At 42.2% G+C, this 18964-nt stretch overlaps 2 protein-coding genes across 3 annotated transcripts; both read right to left on the reverse strand.

The window, feature by feature from the left end:
* Positions 1 to 2270: 2270 nt before the first annotated feature.
* LOC118496190 lies at positions 2271 to 4448 on the reverse strand. Its single transcript, XM_036006811.1, has 2 exons — positions 4202 to 4448; positions 2271 to 3484 (listed from the first exon to the last, which is right to left on the reverse strand). Exons 1-2 carry the CDS (start codon positions 4438 to 4440, stop codon positions 2797 to 2799), a joined length of 927 nt encoding a protein of 308 aa, XP_035862704.1. The 5' UTR covers positions 4441 to 4448; the 3' UTR covers positions 2271 to 2796.
* Positions 4420 to 15256, reverse strand: LOC116066630 (zona pellucida sperm-binding protein 3-like). Of its 2 annotated transcripts, XM_031322821.2 has the most exons (8): positions 14670 to 15251; positions 12676 to 12788; positions 11139 to 11242; positions 7255 to 7429; positions 7048 to 7156; positions 6069 to 6154; positions 5753 to 5823; positions 4420 to 4572 (listed from the first exon to the last, which is right to left on the reverse strand). In XM_031322821.2, exons 1-8 carry the CDS (start codon positions 15138 to 15140, stop codon positions 4445 to 4447), a joined length of 1257 nt encoding a protein of 418 aa, XP_031178681.2. In that variant the 5' UTR covers positions 15141 to 15251; the 3' UTR covers positions 4420 to 4444. The 2 variants fall into 2 exon arrangements, with proteins under 2 accessions (XP_031178681.2, XP_035862700.1); XM_036006807.1 differs by lacking the exon at positions 6069 to 6154 and having other exon boundaries at positions 4532 to 4572; positions 14670 to 15256.
* Positions 15257 to 18964: the final 3708 nt, after the last annotated feature.

Raw genomic sequence — 18964 nt, forward strand, 5'->3', positions numbered from 1 at the left:
AGATTTTGCTAACCGAGTTTCCCAGTTGGTGACGCGTTGTTGACAACTGACGTTTGATGTAGGCGACTTTGGTTCACTTAACATATTTCAATGACAATAAACTGTTTATTGTGGACAAACGCCTCTGCTGAGAAACATACACGGATATAACATGTTTCAAATTATTCATAAATAGGCCTATGTATAAAAAACCTGTCCACGTGCTGTTTGTATGCTCGCAAAATCTTTTGTTATTGTGGCCTCCATGTTTTCACACACCTGATGCTCTAGGCTACGGCCAACCGTTGGTGGCAGTCATGCAACAAGTTGTTATGCCAAACGCCAATATAACAGAAGAAGAAGAACACGCATCCCGACCATGTGAACGCTGGTAGTCGGAAAAGCAACGTAATCACGGGGGCAGTCCCTGATATTCCCAGGTGGCATGAACGCACCATTAGTTTGCTTTAAAGTTGTTGCCTCCAAATCTCTGTTAGGGATTCGTGTGATTGGTTATGGTGACTAACATTGCCATGTTAGCTAAGGCTAGCTCCATGGATCGGCATACATGTATGCCTGTAATGAGCCAGAACTCCTACACTAATTATGACTGCTCACACAATTGTCTAATAGGATAAAATGATGACATTTTATATCCAAAAGGTCAACTTCACTGTGACTTAACGTCCTTTAAAAACATTTTTCCAGCTGTTATTCAATGCCCTAACTCGGGAACAGAAGGGGAGACTGCAGTGTTCGGTTAGATCTTTCGTGTGTGTGTGGAGCACGCATGTATAGAACTTGTATGTTCAGGGCGGCTATATCTCACCTGGTTGAGCACACTGCCCCATGTAGGCTCAGTCCTTGCCAGCGACTCGGGTTCAAATCCAACCTGGGACACTTTGCTGCATGTCATCCCCCCCCCCCCCTCTCTCTCTCCCCCGTTTCCTGTCTGTCTTCAGCTGTTCTAAATAAAGGAAAAACACTAAAAAAAGAGAAAAATAATGAACTTGTAACTTCTTTGCAGCAACATCGTCTCCTGTCACGGCTACAACATTGTGTTCTCTACTGTTCGTCCGCCGCCAGCCGTTTGCTTCTGCTGATGTGGAGCGTCGGCTGATTGGTGTGCACCAGAGATGTTCACAAGTCATTTTTTGGAAGTCAAGTCTCAAGTCTTTGAGGGGCAAGTTCAAGTCAAGTCTCAAGTCTTTTGCCACGAGTCCAAGTCAAGTCTCAAGTCTCTGGCCATCTGATCTGTCCCTAACACTGTATTGTTAAATCTTATGAATTCAAAGCATGTCCTGTAGCTACCATCCATACAGTACAGTATCATCAGTTGTAGGATAACTTTATGGGGTCTACTTAACACATCCCTCTAGCCCTCTGACCTGGTGAAATATTAACCTAAGTCTGTCACATCATATGGATACAACTATAAAGATACAATGTGCCTGTTCCCAGCATTAGCACAACACTTTGCGATGGTTAGCTTGTTACCTGTGCCAATATATGCTAAATGTAACGTCTCTTTCACTCGAAGAGTCTCGAAGCTCGAGTCCGAGTCAAGTCTGAAGTCAGCTGTTTGTGCGACTTAAGTGCGACTCGAGTCCCCATTTCTGGTGTGCACCATGTGACGACGCTCCATCAGTCCTCTGTACTCCTCTGTAACAATAGTCTAAGTGAAGACAGCATGTTTGCAGTAGGGGTGTTGAAATTTATCACTGTGATACTGTGTCACACACAGTGACGGACCATAATGTATTATTGCCTACTGACGTTACTTGTTGATTTAGCAGTAGCTGCTTTTTTTTGGTTTTGCCTTTCATCTGCTGTGTTCAGACTACGCTACATTCAGGAAGTCTTTTTTTTTTAAGAGCAGATAGAATAAAAAGGAGTTCATATATATCTGACTTGAATTAGTTGATGAAAACCTTGTGTAGCAATATATAATGAGGTGATGCGTCGTGATATGTAATAGATCTGAATCGTTGACAGGATAATCATAGTCGAATTGTGAGACCAGTGAAGATTCACACCCCTAGTTTGAAGGCAAACAACTGCAAGGCTTTAAGAAGCTGTAGCAGGACTTCTTGCAGCTTCACAGAGCTGTAGCAGTTTTGCAAATATGACTGGGTAGAAATTTGTGACGTGCAATAATGGTACAGATCCTCATCCACATAAACTGAAGGTCCAACCATTCATTATCTACAGTAACTGTTGTGAGCAGGGCTGAAGAGGTGGGTGTACACACAACCTATATTATGTGAATGAAAACAAGGCACAGGTAGGCGTGGGCTTGGTCAGAGAAGTTTATTATTCACAAACATGTCTACATGGATACAGCCAGCTGAACACCACGCTCTGCTCCAGTCCTGACATAAGTTTGCCTGAAAGACCGGCCTGATTTCAAGTCCTCCATGTTCCATAGGAGCAGTTTGGGAATTCCAATGTTCCACACGACTGTTCATGGTCCTGGAGGTTTCCAAAAATGTTCCACAAACCTAGAACCTTTGAAATAAATGATTGCAATGTTTGAAAAAGTTGTGATAAAAGCCTGATGAGATTGACTTGCTCCTGCTGATGCTCCGTGTGTGTATTCTCTCCCTCTGCCCCTCATCCATATTGGAACAGCTCACCAATACAACAGCTCAGCATGGTTTGGTTCAGTCCGATTCAGACATGTTAAACTGTTGGTTTGTGGTGATGTTATGCTAGATGCATCATAGTGAAAGGTGTTTCTAATATTTTGTCTACTATGTATACAGCAGTGGACCAGTCAACAAAAACTGAATTTGATCATCTTTATTAAAGATAAGATTATTTGGTGGTCTGTTGAATTAGATTAGACTGCACGGGAGGGTTTCCATCTGTTCCTCCAACACCAAACGTCAGCACCTCCAAGAACAAGTCTCTCAGTCTTATCTTAATAGAAGTCTTAATGGGGCTGTCTTGAAGCATTTCCTCTGAACTAACCGAACCAGAACTGACCCTGTGTGGTCTTGTAATGGTTTTTGAAAATTCTTGTACTTCTTCCTGCCTTTTTGTCTTCGCCGCTCCAGTAAATTGACCCAAATGACGAGCTCCACCTTTTTCAATTCCAGAATCAAAATCAGACTCGCCAAGTGACCCGTCTCCAAAGATCGGGTCCCTGAACCCAGACTGGTCCGATTCTAACCCTCTGAGCAGTAGAATGTGAAGCATAGCATCATCTCCAAGAGCTCCTTTGCCGTTTGCGTGCCCTTGCATCCCGTCAGACTTGGTGTCCACTGACTTCTTGCCAGACTTGACCTGTTCTGACCATAGCAGAGGGTCTGACTCATCAGACTCCAGCCAGCTCTTTCCTGACTTGCTGACATCAGAAAAACCTGGGGGGTCCATTTCAAAGTCCTTGGTGGCCAAATGTGTCCCCGCTAATATCTCAGGCCTACTGCCAAACGGACTCACATTGACTTTTGAATCCAGAGGAGAACCAAGTGTACTGGCACCAGGTGGAGCGCCAACATAATTCAAGGGAAAGCTCTCTGCACTGATAGGAGCAGACATGACACTGTGTCCTGTACTATTAATAGGGGCACTGCAACTCTTTGGATCACTGTTAGGGCACCGTTTAATGATAGGAATCACAGTTGTGGAAACATGTTCAGTAGAACCAGGCTTACTTGTATTATCATTACCTATACCAAAACTTGAAAACTCTCTTGCAGTGATAGTGGTGGGACTATAAGGATCTCCTAAAGCATTAATGCTGCTGTAGTCACTGGACAAACGGCTCCCAGAGAGGAGCTCCTCCCTGGCCTCCTCTGGTCCAGTTTGGTCAGACATAACCATGCCATCTGTTGCCAACTCTTCCAGCCTGCTGTCTGCCTCTTCCATAACCATGTCATCTGTTGCTAACTCTTCCAGCCTGCTGTCTGCCTCTTCCATAGCCATGCCATCTGTTGCTAACTCTTCCAGCCTGCTGTCTGCCTCTTCAATAACCATGTCATCTGTTGCTAACTCTTCCAGCCTGCTGTCTGCCTCTTCCATAACCATGTCATCTGTTGCTAACTCTTCCAGCCTGCTGTCTGCCTCTTCCATAGCCATGCCATCTGTTGCTAACTCTTCCAGCCTGCTGTCTGCCTCTTCAATAACCATGTCATCTGTTGCTAACTCTTCCAGCCTGCTGTCTGCCTCTTCCATAGCCATGCCATCTGTTGCTAACTCTTCCAGCCTGCTGTCTGCCTCTGCCATAACCATGTCATCTGTTGCTAACTCTTCCAGCCCGCTGTCTGCCTCTTCCATAGGCACATCTTCTGTCTTGCCTTCGTCCTGTCCTCTCTTTCCCTGCTGGCTGGGTGCAGCACTGTGCCTCCATTTGGTCTTCACAGCAGTCTTCTCAGGAATGGCTTCTTTGTTTTCCTCCTCATGGCCAATCTGTGTCTCCTGTGGAAAAGTGCAGACTTTCTTATGGTGCTCATCCATTCTTTCACCTCTCTTCATGATCCAGCCTTTGTCTTACCTCCTCTGCTTGAAAAGACGTCACCTGCATCCTTGGTTTCTCTTCAGCCCTTTGTCCAATGAGCCAGCCTGGACTGCTCACTGTGTTCCTGATAGCTGAGTAATCAAAGGACAAGCGTTAGAACATGTTATGCCAGAGATGATGCAGGTTTTAGACAATTGTGCTATTTTCCATCTTTATTTAAATGGACAGCTGGATCGGAGCTAACTGCACCAGATTATGTATTACAGAATGACTTGTACTGTGATACAACACTACATAGATACATCACGTCCTATGTATAATGTGAGATACTCCACAACTAATAGGTTTCTTTTATTGTATATTATTACCCTGATGAGTTTACTTATCTTCAGTAACCAGCTGGTGTGGTGTTAATTTAGCCCCTCTCACACATGCAGCCCTTAACCTGTCTAACATTACCCGGAGGAGCTGTATGCAGGGTTCAGACTTAACTTTATGTCCACCAGCCAAATGCCTGGTGCAGGGCTCTTCAACGTTTTTTAAGCCAAGGACCCCTTAACTGAACGAGAGACTGAGCAGGGACCCCCTTACTACATATATTGTAGAAATGAAGTTGCATATAAGACATTTTAATTTTTGAAAAAAAAATTAATAATTTGAATGCCCCCCTGCATTGACTGAGGACCCCCTAAGGTTCCCGACCCCCTGTTGAAGATCTCTGGCCTAGTGAATGTTCACATTTTACCAGCCAATCAATAGATTACAATTATTTTTTTGGCTGGGGAGTGAAGCAAATCTACCAGCCACTTGAATATTTCACCAGCATTTGGCCGGTAAATGATGTAAATGAACAGAAGTGTGAAACAGCTAGCGCAGACATTTACCCGTCTTTACCCTGCCAGCTCCCGAGTACAAAGTCGGTGGTGAATTACATGAAGATGGCAACGAAAATGTCTAACTGGAGAGACAACGAGATTCAGAACTTCCTGTCAGTAAGGGCCAACGTCGGAATCCTCCGACACATTCAAGGAACGGCGAGAGACTTGTTCTTTGGTACCAAATTATCAGCGCGACTGCTATGTAATCTGCGTCATGTCCTGCTTCCTGCCCGCTCTGTCCAGGCGCCACCCCTCGCCTAGACCAATGGGAGGATTTCAAGTAGGTGAAAACGCTTCTGACATGGACAATCTGCTGTTGTGTGCTAAATGTGAGACAGGGAAAATCTAGACGATGTCAGGACCTGATTCGACAGACATTGTTCATATGAGAAAACTTAGTCTTAAAGAGAGTCATTTTTCAGTCAGAACTTACAGTCCTGCATGTCTGTGCACATGGAATCACAGCAGGCGCATACTGAGGCTGAGGCCTCCAGCTCCTCCCACCTACACACACGAAAACAACAAAGCAGTCCATCAGTACAAACACTTGACTTCATTCAAGGCACCCAAGTGATTTGACCATGAAATCGTCGCGCCGCCTTCCTAAAAGTACTGCCACCCGTGGTTGTACAGATACACCAGATTTGTTTTCATATTGTTATTCTTTTTATTTTATTTTTTTTCTCATCCAATTGTCGTTTCTCATTCAACCACTTATGTAGAAGGCTCTGTTAACATGGGTTGCCGACCTGCCAGCAGTCTCGTTGTAGCTGCAGGACTTTGAGCTGGGGGACGCGCTGAACCCGACTGACATTGAACAGTGGAGGTACAGCACCTACACGCAGACAGACAGGTAGAAAGACGTTATACACTCGCCGGTGATTAGAGAGCCTGCTAGGTGTATAGTACGTCACGTGTGGATTTGGACTCCACCGTTATGTCCAGCATATTGTAAACACACTGGGCAGCACCTCTTCAATCTCTCCTTAAGGTTGAGGTAGGGGTATAGGCGTAATTTACAGGGGGGGTGAGAGGGGTTACAACCCCCCCCCCATATAATCAAAACTGGCCAGTGCAACACCCCCAAAAAATTATAATTTTCTTTACATAAAAGACATTTGCACCCTAAATTGATGCAGAAAAGGCACACATTGTTGCAGAAAAATTCACCAGAATCCAGAAAATGAAGTGTTTTGTGTTCAAAATTTCAATTACGCTCTGATGATCTCAACCCCCCCCCCCCCCAATGTTGAATCCATTGGGTAGGGGCCTAAACTATTGTGGTAGAAAGTTACTCAAATGTACTGTATGTGTAAAAATGACTGAATCGGTGTTAAATCATCAGTTGAATGACTGAAAACTCTGCAACCTTTATGCACTCTTTGACGTGAGAGAAGGTTCAGACAGAAAGATAAGAAAACTTTGGGGTGTTAATGTCTTATGATATGCTTGTGGGAAACTGGCCCTGCCAGGTTTTGTTGACCAGACAGCCAAGACCGATAGCTTGTGGTCATAACAGCTGTATATGTGCACTGTGTGGCATTTGCTTCCTGGCAAACAGTACTTTCAACCTCCCCAAGTTCTCTCACACTACACCGCTGCTCCACTCTCTTCACTGGTTACCAGACATACTGCTGAGGTCTGCTCAGCCAGAACAGGTCAAAAGACTTCAGGGCTTGCAGGGAGTTTAACGTTTTTGTAGGATATCAAATAAAGAAATGGTCTTACTTGTGAGACTGCTCTGAATAGAAAGGCATCCACAGAGAACTTCAGCACACTGCCCACTCCCGACAGGAACAGGGAGCTGCTGCCCTCCCTATTGCTGTCGACCATGCAGCTGCAATCAAAAGCACAAACATCAATCAAGACATGCAAAGTGACAAATCAATTAATGTAAACTCATTGGGTGACTGCATGTTCTGGCTGGAGACACACCCATAGTTAGTAATGATGTCCACTTTGGGCATGCTGCTTGGGTCTTTGGAGCTCGTGGCATAGCATGCATCTACATAAAGCCTCTCCCCAGCAAGCAGCACTCCTGTCTGGGCCACAAAATACACTGGCTCCCCTAAAAAGAACCAGTGGCCTGGAGGGATGGGCTCCCCCTGGGCTAGAGAGAGACAGACAAACAGACAGAGACACTTGTTATATCTGTGTGCAATATACACCCCTCCATCAGAATCCCCATACCATGACGAAGACTTCTACAGCTCTCTACAGACAGAGGTTTGTCAGTTTCAAGCCCAAGGCAAAATACTTATGTGTGGGGACTTCAATGCACAAACAGGCTCAGAATCTGACTCTATAGACCACACAGGAGATAAACACGTTTTTAGACAATCACTTTTGACCCCCATAACCACAGTCAAGAGGTATATATTAAATGGGAGGTTCAGAGGAGACCATCTGGAACGCTTTACCTACTGTTCAGCTCTTGGTAAAAGTGTAGTTGACTATGCCATCTCAGACATGGACCCCTCCTCATTCAGTGCTTTCACTGTATGATCACAAACCCTCCTCTCAGATCACAGCCAAATAAATAAGTACTTGAAAAAAAAAAAAAAAACAGTAGAGACACTAAGAAACAGCCCAGTAAACTGTACAGTCTAAATCAGGCATACAAATGGGCTCCAAACAGTGATGAACAATTTATACACACTTTGAACTCAAATTAAATAAAACATGCAATAAACACATTCAACATAGTCCACTATCAAAATACCTCTGAAGACGTTAAGCAACAAAAGACATTACTCATATCTTCCAAAAAGCTGCTTTAAATGCCAAAGGAAAACACATTCACAGTGAACAAAAAACCTGACAAAAAATGGTTTGACAGTGAATGTAAAGAAATGAGGAAAAAAAAAATTGAAGACGGCTATCAAACCAAAAACACAGAAACCAACATGACCCAACATTACAACATGAATACTTTGAAACTCTGAAACAATATAAACAGACCATAAGACTAAAGAAATTCCCCTATACCAATCAAACACTTCAGGGGATTGAAAATGCAGTAGACCAGAGTCATGTTGAACAGTTTAGAAACCACAAAGCCACAACAATTGGCAATACAAATGAAGACATCTGGGAAAAATACTTGTGACCTTTACAAAAGTATCCCACCTGAAGACCTGAACATAAATTAGACAATCTTGAATCAGCCATCAAAACCAACCAAAATCCATTAGATTATCCAATTACACGAAAAGAGTTAAACTGAAATCTCTTAAATCAAGAAAAGCTTGTGGCACAGATTGCATAAAAAATGAGATGCTGAAAAACAGTACCCCCAAGTTACAAATTGCAATTGTTAAACTGTTCAACATGGGGCTGACATCTGGCTGCTTTCCTGATGCCTGGAACCAGGTGCTGATCACCCCAATCCACAAAAATGGAAATAAATCAGACCCTAATAACTACAGAGGGATCAGTGTCAACAGCAACCTTGGGAAAATATTCTGTAGTATCCTAAATTCAAGGATACTAACCTTTACGCAAGAAAACTATATATATACACACCTTACACACTTTAACAAACTTGTCCACCAAAAAAAGGGAGGGAAATTATTTGCTTGTTTCATCGACTTTAAAAAAGCCTTTGACTCCATTTGGCATGAAGGACTTTTCTTCAGAATCCTTCAAAGTGGAATAGGTGGCAAGGTATATGACCTTATCAAATGTATGTACAAGCACAACCAATGAACTGTGGAAATTAATAATCAAAGAACAGAATATTTGACTCAAGGACGCGGTGTGAAGCAAGGATGCTGTATAAGTCCTGCATTATTCAACCTGTACATAAATTAACTTACAGACCAGTTGGGCCGATCAGCAGCTCCAGGCCTCACAGTCTTAGACACAGAGATTAAATACCTGCTTTATGCAGATGACCTTATTTTGTTGTCTCCAACCAGAGATGGTCTTCAACAAAACCTATCCATCCTGGAACAATACTGCCATAACTGGGCATTGGAGGTCAATTTCAAGAAAACTCAAATTATGATCTTTCAAAAAAAGAAAAATCCAGATGTCTTGAAACCAAACACCATTTTACTTTGAATAATACCCAAATGAAACCCACACAAAATTATACTTATCTTGGTCTGACCTTATCTGCATCAGGAAATTTCAATAAAGCCATACATTCACTCAAAGGAAAAGCATGCAGGGCAATGTATGCATTACAAACCAAGCTGTTCAGCATTAACATTCCAATTAGAATCTGGACTAAAATATTTGATAGTGTAATTGTACCAATAGCTAGCCTGACATGGTCATACTCCCGACCTCAAATGTTGTGGGCAGGGCTAAGTTTGGCTGGCATCCAGGCTAACCAATAGCACTACATGGAAGAGAAATTTGGGGTCCACTCAGTAGATCGGAGCATGACTCCTGGGACAAACACCCGATAGAGACCCTACACACAGAATTCTGTAGAAGAATTCTAAACGTTCAAAAGGAAAACCCCAAATAACGCCTGTCGAGCAGAACTGGGACGTTTCCCATTACTGCTAAATATACAGAAATGAGCTATTACATTTTGGACACATCTTAATTTAAGCCAGAAAGACATCACTTAATTTCAAAGCACTAAAAACCCAAGAGCTGAATCCTGAAAACAGTGCCCTCAGTCAGCTGATGGTGAAGATAACTAACCAGGCTCCCATCAGCACTGGTTCAAAACAACACAACAAAACAGATTATGAATCATTCAAACAATCAATATTTAGAACATTGGAAAAGTCAAACAAAAACACAAAGTAGACTAAATTGTTATTTGACTCTTAACAGAATATAAATTGGCTGAGTATGTGCACACTGTCAGAGATCTAAAGCAGAGACGGATCCTGACTAAATACAGGCTCAGTGACCACCAACTGGCCGTAGAGACAGGAAGACTCAGACAGACATGGCTGCCCAGAGAGAAGCGTATATGTGCTCACTGCTCAACAGGGGAGCTAGAAACAGAGATACACTTCCTCCTCCACTGTGAACAATTATCTTCACTAAGAGATTTACGCTTTGGAAAAATAGCCAAAGAAATAGCTAATTTCCCAATGTTAACATCAGAAAAGAAGCTGGTAGTTCTCCTAAGAGAAGGGACAGCAGCTCCACTGGCAGCTAAATATGGATCTGCCTGCCACAACCTGACTCACCACTATAAGATCCCAACATTACAGGTTGGTTTAGGATTGTACAGTAATTATATTGTACAAAACAGTTAAGTATTATATTGTGTTATGTAATTGTTTTGTAATGTAGTGTGTTGTATACCTATCAGTGCAGTATAGAATCTATGTGACACCTACTGTATGTATGTAATATGTGATATGTACTATATATGCATTTTCTGTAAACTGCTTTGGCAACATGTTTTCCTTGTTCATGCCAATAAAGCAAATTGAATTGAAGAACTGAGATCAACAATGGCACAGACAGACAGACAGACCGAGAGACAGACAGACACACAGACAGAGACACAGACAGTTGCATTTGCTTCTGTTCTTTGTTGTACATGATCAAACTTGCAATTTATAGATCTGAAGTTACAGTAAAAGATATAAGTTTTAGAAATTCGCTGACAATACCGATGTGTTGATTAAAATCAGAGTGGTAAAGACTATTCAGTGTAGACTTTAACACTTGAAGCCAACTGTTCACATTAAAGCTGCATTTTGTAATAAACGCAAATATTAGATTCGGCTTTAACAAGACGTGATAACAGGTTTAGGCAGATCATTTCAGATGTTTACAGGAAACGTGTCATCTTGCAGTGATAGCGAAGCCTGATTTAGATGGTGTAGGTGTGTTACCATTGCAGACAGTGAGGCTGTAGCTGCGTTTACTCCTGATGCTCTTTATCAAGGTTGTGTGCTGGACTTGAGGTCTGAAGCCAACTTGGTAAGAGTAATGAAACCTGAGACAGAGAGAATGAGAGCTGTTTCTACCACATCACTCCAGAGGCTGACATAAGACATTGTTCTTCATTCATAATTATTAATCATCTAGGATCTAACGGTAATTCTGTACCTTTCTACACATCAGACACACAGTGTAACACAGAGGTTCCAAGTATATCCAGGATATCTTTTAAGAGGTTTATTCATATATATACAACCTCTTGAGTGAACTACTGTTAAGATCATGTGTATTTCAGTTGGTGGGGTGACCTTATGGAATGGACTTAATGAAATCAAACAGAGCCATACTATTATATTATTATAAGCAAGACCGCTTCAGTCGGCAGCGACGAAACAAGCTACAATGTAAGTTAATTGGGCAAGTGTCCAGCTTGAATTTACGTTTACAAAAGTGCTTGTTTTGCCACTGACAGGCTCAGATTAATATTCTAAGTGTCTGACAACATTATGGAAAGGATTTCTAAGGAGGTCGACCTTTCTGTTAAAGAGTAAGATCCTTTTTTTAAACATCAAAACATCCGCAACATTGCATTCGCTAAAGCCACCAGACTACATGTAAATAAACAGTCATTTTAGCATCGTAAAATACACTTCATTCAAAGTCGACAGAAACATAATAAAATTACGAAAAGCCGTTTTGGGTCCTCTTTCCACTTTTCCAACCATCACAACTCTAGTTTTAGTTGAAATAAACACAGTTTACCGATTTACATGTGAAAATATGTTAGCTCTATACACGCTAAAAATATTGTTTTTTTTAAATGGAGTCTGGTGGGTTTAGCACTAGCGACCTCAGAGCCGTTTCTGGTTAAACAGAAAGGTCTTAAAGAGGTTTTAAAAGGTCTATCTCTGTAGGGATCATTTCCTAATGTTGTCAGACACTTAAAATAATAATCTGAGCCTGTCAATTGTAAAAACAGCACTTTTAGTGGACGTTAACTGATGCTGAACATTTGCCCCATAGGGTTACATTGCAGCCCAGTATGTGGCTGCCAGTTACAGCGTTCCCGCTTATTTCAAATATTGTTGTTCCCATCAGTCACTTACAAACAAAAACATAGGAAAATAGGGTCCAGGTTGAAAAAACAGTATATACCCTTTAAGTACATTTTCCTGATGATACTTATACTTTAGTAACACTTCAATGCAAGACTTTTACTGTAACAGTATTACCACCGTTTTAATTAACAACCACACGGCTCAAAGACATGTTATTCTATTCTCTTTTCTGCCTGCTGTTGCTTTCACTCAGGCTTTTTTATTTTTAAAAATGGATTATGACGCGACCTGACAGAGTGAGTGGATTGTGACTACGAGCAGGGAAATGTCCAATAAAAAGACCTGCAGACGCCTCCTCATCTCGTGTTTGTCATTCTGGGTCACAGAGAAAACACACTGATTTGAATGCTGCTGAAAGCCCTGACCTTACCTGTCGTAAAGGCACTGGATGGGAAGGTTCAGTGGTAGGACTCGGATGATGTAGCCTTGCGGAGGAGGAGTGTACCACAGAGAATAAGTATACACCAGCTGACCACCAACAACCTGAGAGATAAAGAGTTTGACAGATTCAATATGAAATCATGTCCCAATCCAACTAAATTTAAAGCCATTTAAGTCAAACTAGATTTCACCAGCTTTACATCTGCCAACAGCCTCATATATACTCACATAATCACTTTGCTATCATATAATTTTTTCATATCTGTACACATCTCTATGTATGCTATTCCATCAACTTTAAAGGATAATTCTGTTTATTAGCCTACAATTTAGTTTAACCTAAAGATCTAATCTCAAAGATTTCTAACACTTCATTTCCTGCATTCTGGTGAATTTGTATGCAACAATTTATGTTGCAAATGTCTTTATTTATGTAGGCTAAAAGGAAATTGTTATTCTCCTGTATTGTTCTAAACTTTCTGCATAGTGAAAACATCACACGTTATCTCGTTCAGGATGTTTCTTTTTAGGAATGATGTAGGCTACATCTCAACAACAAATCTGTTAGAGAATGTGACCTTGTTAAAGCCAGAAGTCCAAATCTATAAAAAGACATGAAATCACATCTTATAGCAAGGAAATGGGAGCGAGAGCTGAGCCCTGAGGGGAACGCAATTAATTGGGAGACAGTTTGGGACAACATTTTCCATTGTTCCAAGAACCCAAATCACCAGCAGATCCATTTCAACATATGTCATATGACATACTGGACTCCTCAGAAGAGATACGTCTCTAAAGTCATTTTCACTCCCTATTGCACGTTCTGTCAACCTGAACTAACTGGGACTTTTCTGCATATGGTCTGGGAGTGTGAACAGGTGCATGAGTTCTGGAATAAAACAACATCAATAATATCTGATGTGATAAGATGTCGACTTCCTACTGACCCGATTGTCTTGTTACTTAATGACGACTCTAAATTACACCTGCTTGGGAGACAGAAGAAAATTTGGCTAGCCGGCTCGACAGCAACCAAGAAAATGATAGCTCAACGCTGGCTCCCCCCCCCCCACTCGCTCTGTATAAAACAGTGGTTGGCATATTTTCTAGACATGGTTATGCTTGAGCTCTCTACAGCAAGGATTAACAAAGCCAAATCATCGACTACAGACCTATGGAAAAACACAGCAGCACAAGTATCAGTCCTAATGACCTCAGCATCACAAGAATTAGAGGAGAGTGACTAGGCAAGGTGTGATTTCTGTTTTTGTTTGTTTTTGAGAGAGGGTTTTTGTTCTTGTTCAGTTGTATTTGTTCTGTATGTTCTAAATCAGGGGTCACCAACACGGAGCCCGCAGGCACCAGGTAGCCCCCAAGGACCACATGAGTAGCCCTCAGGCCTGTTCTAAAAATGAAAATTGAATATTGACATTATCCGTTTCCCACCTTGATAAGTCATTGTTGATAATTATTGTGAAAAATCATTAATCATTAATAATCATATATAGCTAACTAAAGGCAAACTGAGCAAATCTGTTATTTCAGAAGAGTGTATCAAACTGGTAGCCCTTCGTATGACTCAGTAGGCCTACCCATGAAGTAGCTGTTGGTGACCCCTGTCCTAAATATAAAAAAACAATAAAAAATTGATTAAAAAAAAAAAAAAAAAAAAATCGCATTTTATTTTTCTCGTTGTGTTCTTTAACCCCTCCAATGTTGCAAAGAAGACACAGTTCTTGTTTTCCGTACATGTTTTGAGCCCCTTGACTAGTCAGTTTTACCTCTTTTGGGAAGTGGGTTGTCTTTCATATCTTTTAAGGCGAGAAAAATCTACCTCCTCTAAATATTGGGGGATGGGGGAGTGGGCACCCCCCCCCCCCCCCCGCCTATGATATCACTTGCACTCAGTAGGTTAAAGTGTGGATCTATGAGCAGGGCTAGAGGCCGCTACGGAGTTGTGGAAGGATACCCATGTGTCCCGACCTTGGCCTCTCCGCCGCATTCCGTCAGTCTGAAGCGGAAGAACAGGAAGCGGGGGGTGACGCTGCTGGCTTCGCACGAGCCCAGTCGGAACAGGGACGGAACGGTCCACGCGCTGAGCTGAAAACGGTCCACGCACACAGACACCTGATCGAGACCGCACCAGACTTCCACAGCGCGTGCACCCGTCTCCTGGACGCTCTGGTGTGGTCTCGGGGTCGGTAACAGTAGCGCCATCAGTTCGGCGGGAAGCGGTCTCTTGTGTGGAACCGGCCGGAGCAGCTCTCGTGCTACAAGTGGCCCAGGTGCATGCAGGGACACGGGCAGGCGGTAGAACGAATCGTGCGGGGAAACACCATATCCCTCCTGGTTCGTCTGTGCGGGATTTACTCCCTCAAACCATGCCGCGCGCTGAACCGGACCTCCCAGTGTACCACGTAACAATGCCCAAAGAAGCAACGCGAACACCGACATGATGGGGGAAACAGAGAGCAGAAAGACTGCGACTAGTGGAGAGCATGGTGTAGTCTGGCCCGGCCTGGCCTGGACCTCATTATCACACCTGCTGCTGCTTGCTGATTGGCACAGCCAGCGCCACACACAGCTGTTAGAATATGTAGGCCTATTAGAATCTTATTTATCAATATTTATATTAGAAGGGTAACCCCTTGAGATGAATCATCTCATTTCAGAATCAGAATACTTTATTGATCCCCTCAGGGAAATTGGTTAGTTGCAGTTGCTCACAGTCAAATTCAGGATAAAAAAAAGAGTAAGAAAGAGCAAGTCAATAAGTGTATACAGTAACATAAAGTAACATAGCTACAGTAAGAAATAAATAAAAACCTTAAGTAGAAGTCAATTGAGAATAGGTTACGATCAGGTTAAAAAGATTGTTTCAAATTATATTGCAGTGTCATTAGAAATACAGTACGAACATGAATAAGTAGAGCAGGGGTCACCAACACGGTGCCCGCGGGCACCAGGTAGCCCCCAAGGACCACATGAGTAGCCCTCAGGCCTGTTCTAAAAATGAAAATAGAATATTGATATTATCTGTTTCCCACCTTGTTAAGTCATTGTTGATAATTATTGATAATGAGAAATCATTAACGTGATCAGTGTCTTCACATAGATGACTATCATTAATCATTAATAATCATATATAACTAAAGGTAAACTGAGCAAATTTCTGAGTGTGTTTGAGTGTATCAAACTGGTAGCCCTTCGTATGACTCAGTACCCATGAAGTAGCTCTCAGTTTCAGAAAGGTTGGTGACCCCTGAAGTAGAGTGTGAATATAAGTAGCAGCAGTGAACAAATAACACATGTTGCACATGTAGCTGATAAGCTATTGCACCAAGTAATTATTAATTGGACAATTATACATAAAAATACAAAATACATTCACACATATATACGCACAACACTCCCAAGCCCACCCTACTACTATTTACAGTATATGCACAAACAGGTGGCAACACATTAAGGAGGAGAAAAGTAAGAAACTAAGAGAAAAAATTATAATTAAAGCTGCAAGCAGTGATGACGGGCCCTCGCTCCTTGCCCAGGGGGTACTGGCAGACGCAATATCACATGTAGACCACACATTCTAAGTTTCATGTAAATTGGATTAACTTTTGCCAAGATAAAACCGTTCCTGTTTCAACACCCACCTACAGTAACTTGGTCCTCCATAACTTGCGCACTGTTTTAGCTATCAAAAATCTTTTGATAACTTTTTGTCATGAGGGTCCTCTGAGTCTATAGCTAAGTTTTCGTGCCAATCAGACTCATGCCCCATGAGCAGTTAGACAAAGTAGGTTTGCCATATATCGATATTTTGCCGATTATTGAAAAAACAATTAAAACGGCGCCATCTAATGGCCGATTGCCACCAAGTTTGGCACAGATGCTAAACTGGCCATGAGGAACATCGCGTTCAAGTTTCGGGGCAATCGGAGTAATTGTTTCAAAGATAACACAACTTCCTGTTTAGACAGGAAGTTGCTGTAACTTGTGCTGACAACGCTCAAGTCCAATCACTACATAACTTTGTAGTTTTTGCCAGGTCTGACATGTGCATATTTTTGTGAGTTTTCCAGCATGCTAAGCCCTTCAGAAATGTGAGTGACGTCACGGAGTAATAATCCTTACCAAAACAATAGGTTCCTTCGCACTTTCGTGCTCGGGCCCTAACTAGAACTGCAAGCAGTTATGACGGGGTCCAAGCCTCCCGGCGCCAGGCGCCAGTCGCCACTGACGCCAGTTGCCACTGACGCCAGTCGACCCCGACGACCCGGGGAGCGTGCGAAAGTGGGACCCAAAGCGTAACGGTGGGGAGGCAAACGTTGGGAAAAAAGGAAATATCGAGAGGTGTGAGCCGCAAGGTCTACGGTACATTGCCTTTGCAAATATCCCAGAGCCCTAAAGGATTTTTGACAACCTCTGGTCCTTCTGGTTTTATTTTCTATAAAAGCTTGTAAAACATCAACCCTGTTGTCCATAGTCAATCTATGAACATCAATTCTTTTCAGGAAAAACTGGGCTATTAGAATATTTGTGCTGCATTGAGGTCACTTGAATGTTAAAAAGGTTGTAGGACCATAAAGGCAAATAAATAAATAAATAAAACGGAACATGAATCTCACAGATATATATTGATATTACACACACACACACACACAGCAATGCCACACAAGCATTTGTGTTGTCTAAAACAGTTCTATATATTTAGAGTCATCCAGTGCAAAAATAAACATATTGAACATTATAACTCATATAAAGGACAAACTATTTACATTTCTTACATACAGTGTATCAATCTTGGATGTAACGGTATGGATTAATGGCACAAAGACCCCGAACAACTCTGGACTTCTAGGCTGGATACAAAACCTTCTGTAAGGGCTAGGAAGACAACAAAGACTGATCAGCAGAACGGGGGCGACTGTTCGCTTTTAGCTCCAAAAGACTGTATGTTTCTACTAGTTGTAATTATAAAGTTGTTAAGTTATGAATCAGAAGTGACATTTGGCGTTGTATATGACCTATATGCTCGACCTCAGAAGGGGTAAAAGAGCCCAAACTGGTCTACGTTGACTATAGCACTCCCTAATGGCCGATGTTTACCAAATTTGGTACAGAGCCTCAGAGCGGCATGCCAAACAGGCATCACAAGGTTCGCGTTGATAGCATTTAGTCTGGCAGAGATATTGCAATTGCAAATTTCCCATTTAAATGCATTGAGTTATTGGCCAAAACAAATAAACGTTGATTATAGCGCCCCCTAATGGCCGATCTTTGGCAGATTTGGTACAGCGCATTGTAGTGAGATGTTGAACACTGATCTCAAGTTCTTTGCTGATAACATTTAATTTGGCCGAGATATGATATGTGTGTGGTAGCTAGCTAGCTAGAAAAATGTTTTGGTTGTCAAATGGGCATACTTTAACGTAGCAAAATTCTTTTGATAACTTTTGGTCAGGTCCATCTGGACATGCTATGTACCAGGTTTCGTGCAGATCGGTTGCATGGCCTAGTACAAGTTCGAAAAAGTTGGTTTTGCCCATTGCGCGATATTGCGAAAAACTTCTTAGTGGAAATGGGTGGGGCCTATATCATGTGATTCAGCTTAATTCAAGGAACACGTCGATGTAAGGCTTTCTAACGTGCGATGTGTAATGTGGGAGTTATAGGCAAAAACACATTTGACGTCATTATAGCGCCACCTAGTGGTCCACATGTGTAATTTTTGGTAGGTGAGGTCCAAGACCCATTGTACATCTACCCTGTAAATTTAAAGTTGTTCACATTAGTGTAAGTGGTGAATCCAAATGTGGGTCCCATAGCCCACATCCACTTTGACCAATCAGTATCACACTGAAGGGGTGGCCTCAGGAGTGGCCCTAGATGGTACCCATCAAATTTTGTAAAAATCGGATGAGCCGTTCATGAGATATAAACTTTATGTACTTGTAGCGCCCCCTAGTGGCCAATTTTCGTACAATGTGTGGGACACCTCCAGAGGGTCATGGCAAACAAGAATCTTAGGTTTTGCGTTGATAGCATTTATTTTGGTTGAGATATGGCAAAGGTGTTTTCATACTTAGCTACACAAATTTGTTTGTGCGTAATATGCGCAATTCTTATCCTATAAAAATTCTTTGGATAACTTTTTGTCAGGTCGGTCTGGAGATGCTACATGCCAAGTTTCGTGCAGATCGGTCGCACGAGTTCAGCAAGTAGGTTTTCGATAAATCACGATTTTTCACGCATAAAAGTCTAGGCGGAAATGG

This window comes from Sander lucioperca, chromosome 10 (assembly GCF_008315115.2).
Source record: "Sander lucioperca isolate FBNREF2018 chromosome 10, SLUC_FBN_1.2, whole genome shotgun sequence".
In the NCBI taxonomy this organism is placed as follows: Eukaryota; Metazoa; Chordata; class Actinopteri; order Perciformes; family Percidae; genus Sander; species Sander lucioperca.

Bases quoted from the DNA above. Each gene is read 5' to 3' on its own strand.
- LOC118496190 (XM_036006811.1), bottom strand. From the start codon at position 4,440: ATGGATGAGCACCATAAGAAAGTCTGCACTTTTCCACAGGAGACACAG. The intron at 3,485-4,201 runs GGCAGACAGCAG...CTTTCCCTTGAA, and splicing joins GATGACATGGTTATGGCAGA to TTATGTTGGCGCTCCACCTG.
- LOC116066630 (XM_031322821.2), bottom strand. From the start codon at position 15,140: ATGTCGGTGTTCGCGTTGCTTCTTTGGGCATTGTTACGTGGTACACTG. The intron at 6,155-7,047 runs GTAAGACCATTT...GTCTGCGTGTAG, and splicing joins TATTCAGAGCAGTCTCACAA to GTGCTGTACCTCCACTGTTC. The intron at 4,573-5,752 runs GTAAGTTCTGAC...TTGATTACTCAG, and splicing joins GTGCACAGACATGCAGGACT to CTATCAGGAACACAGTGAGC.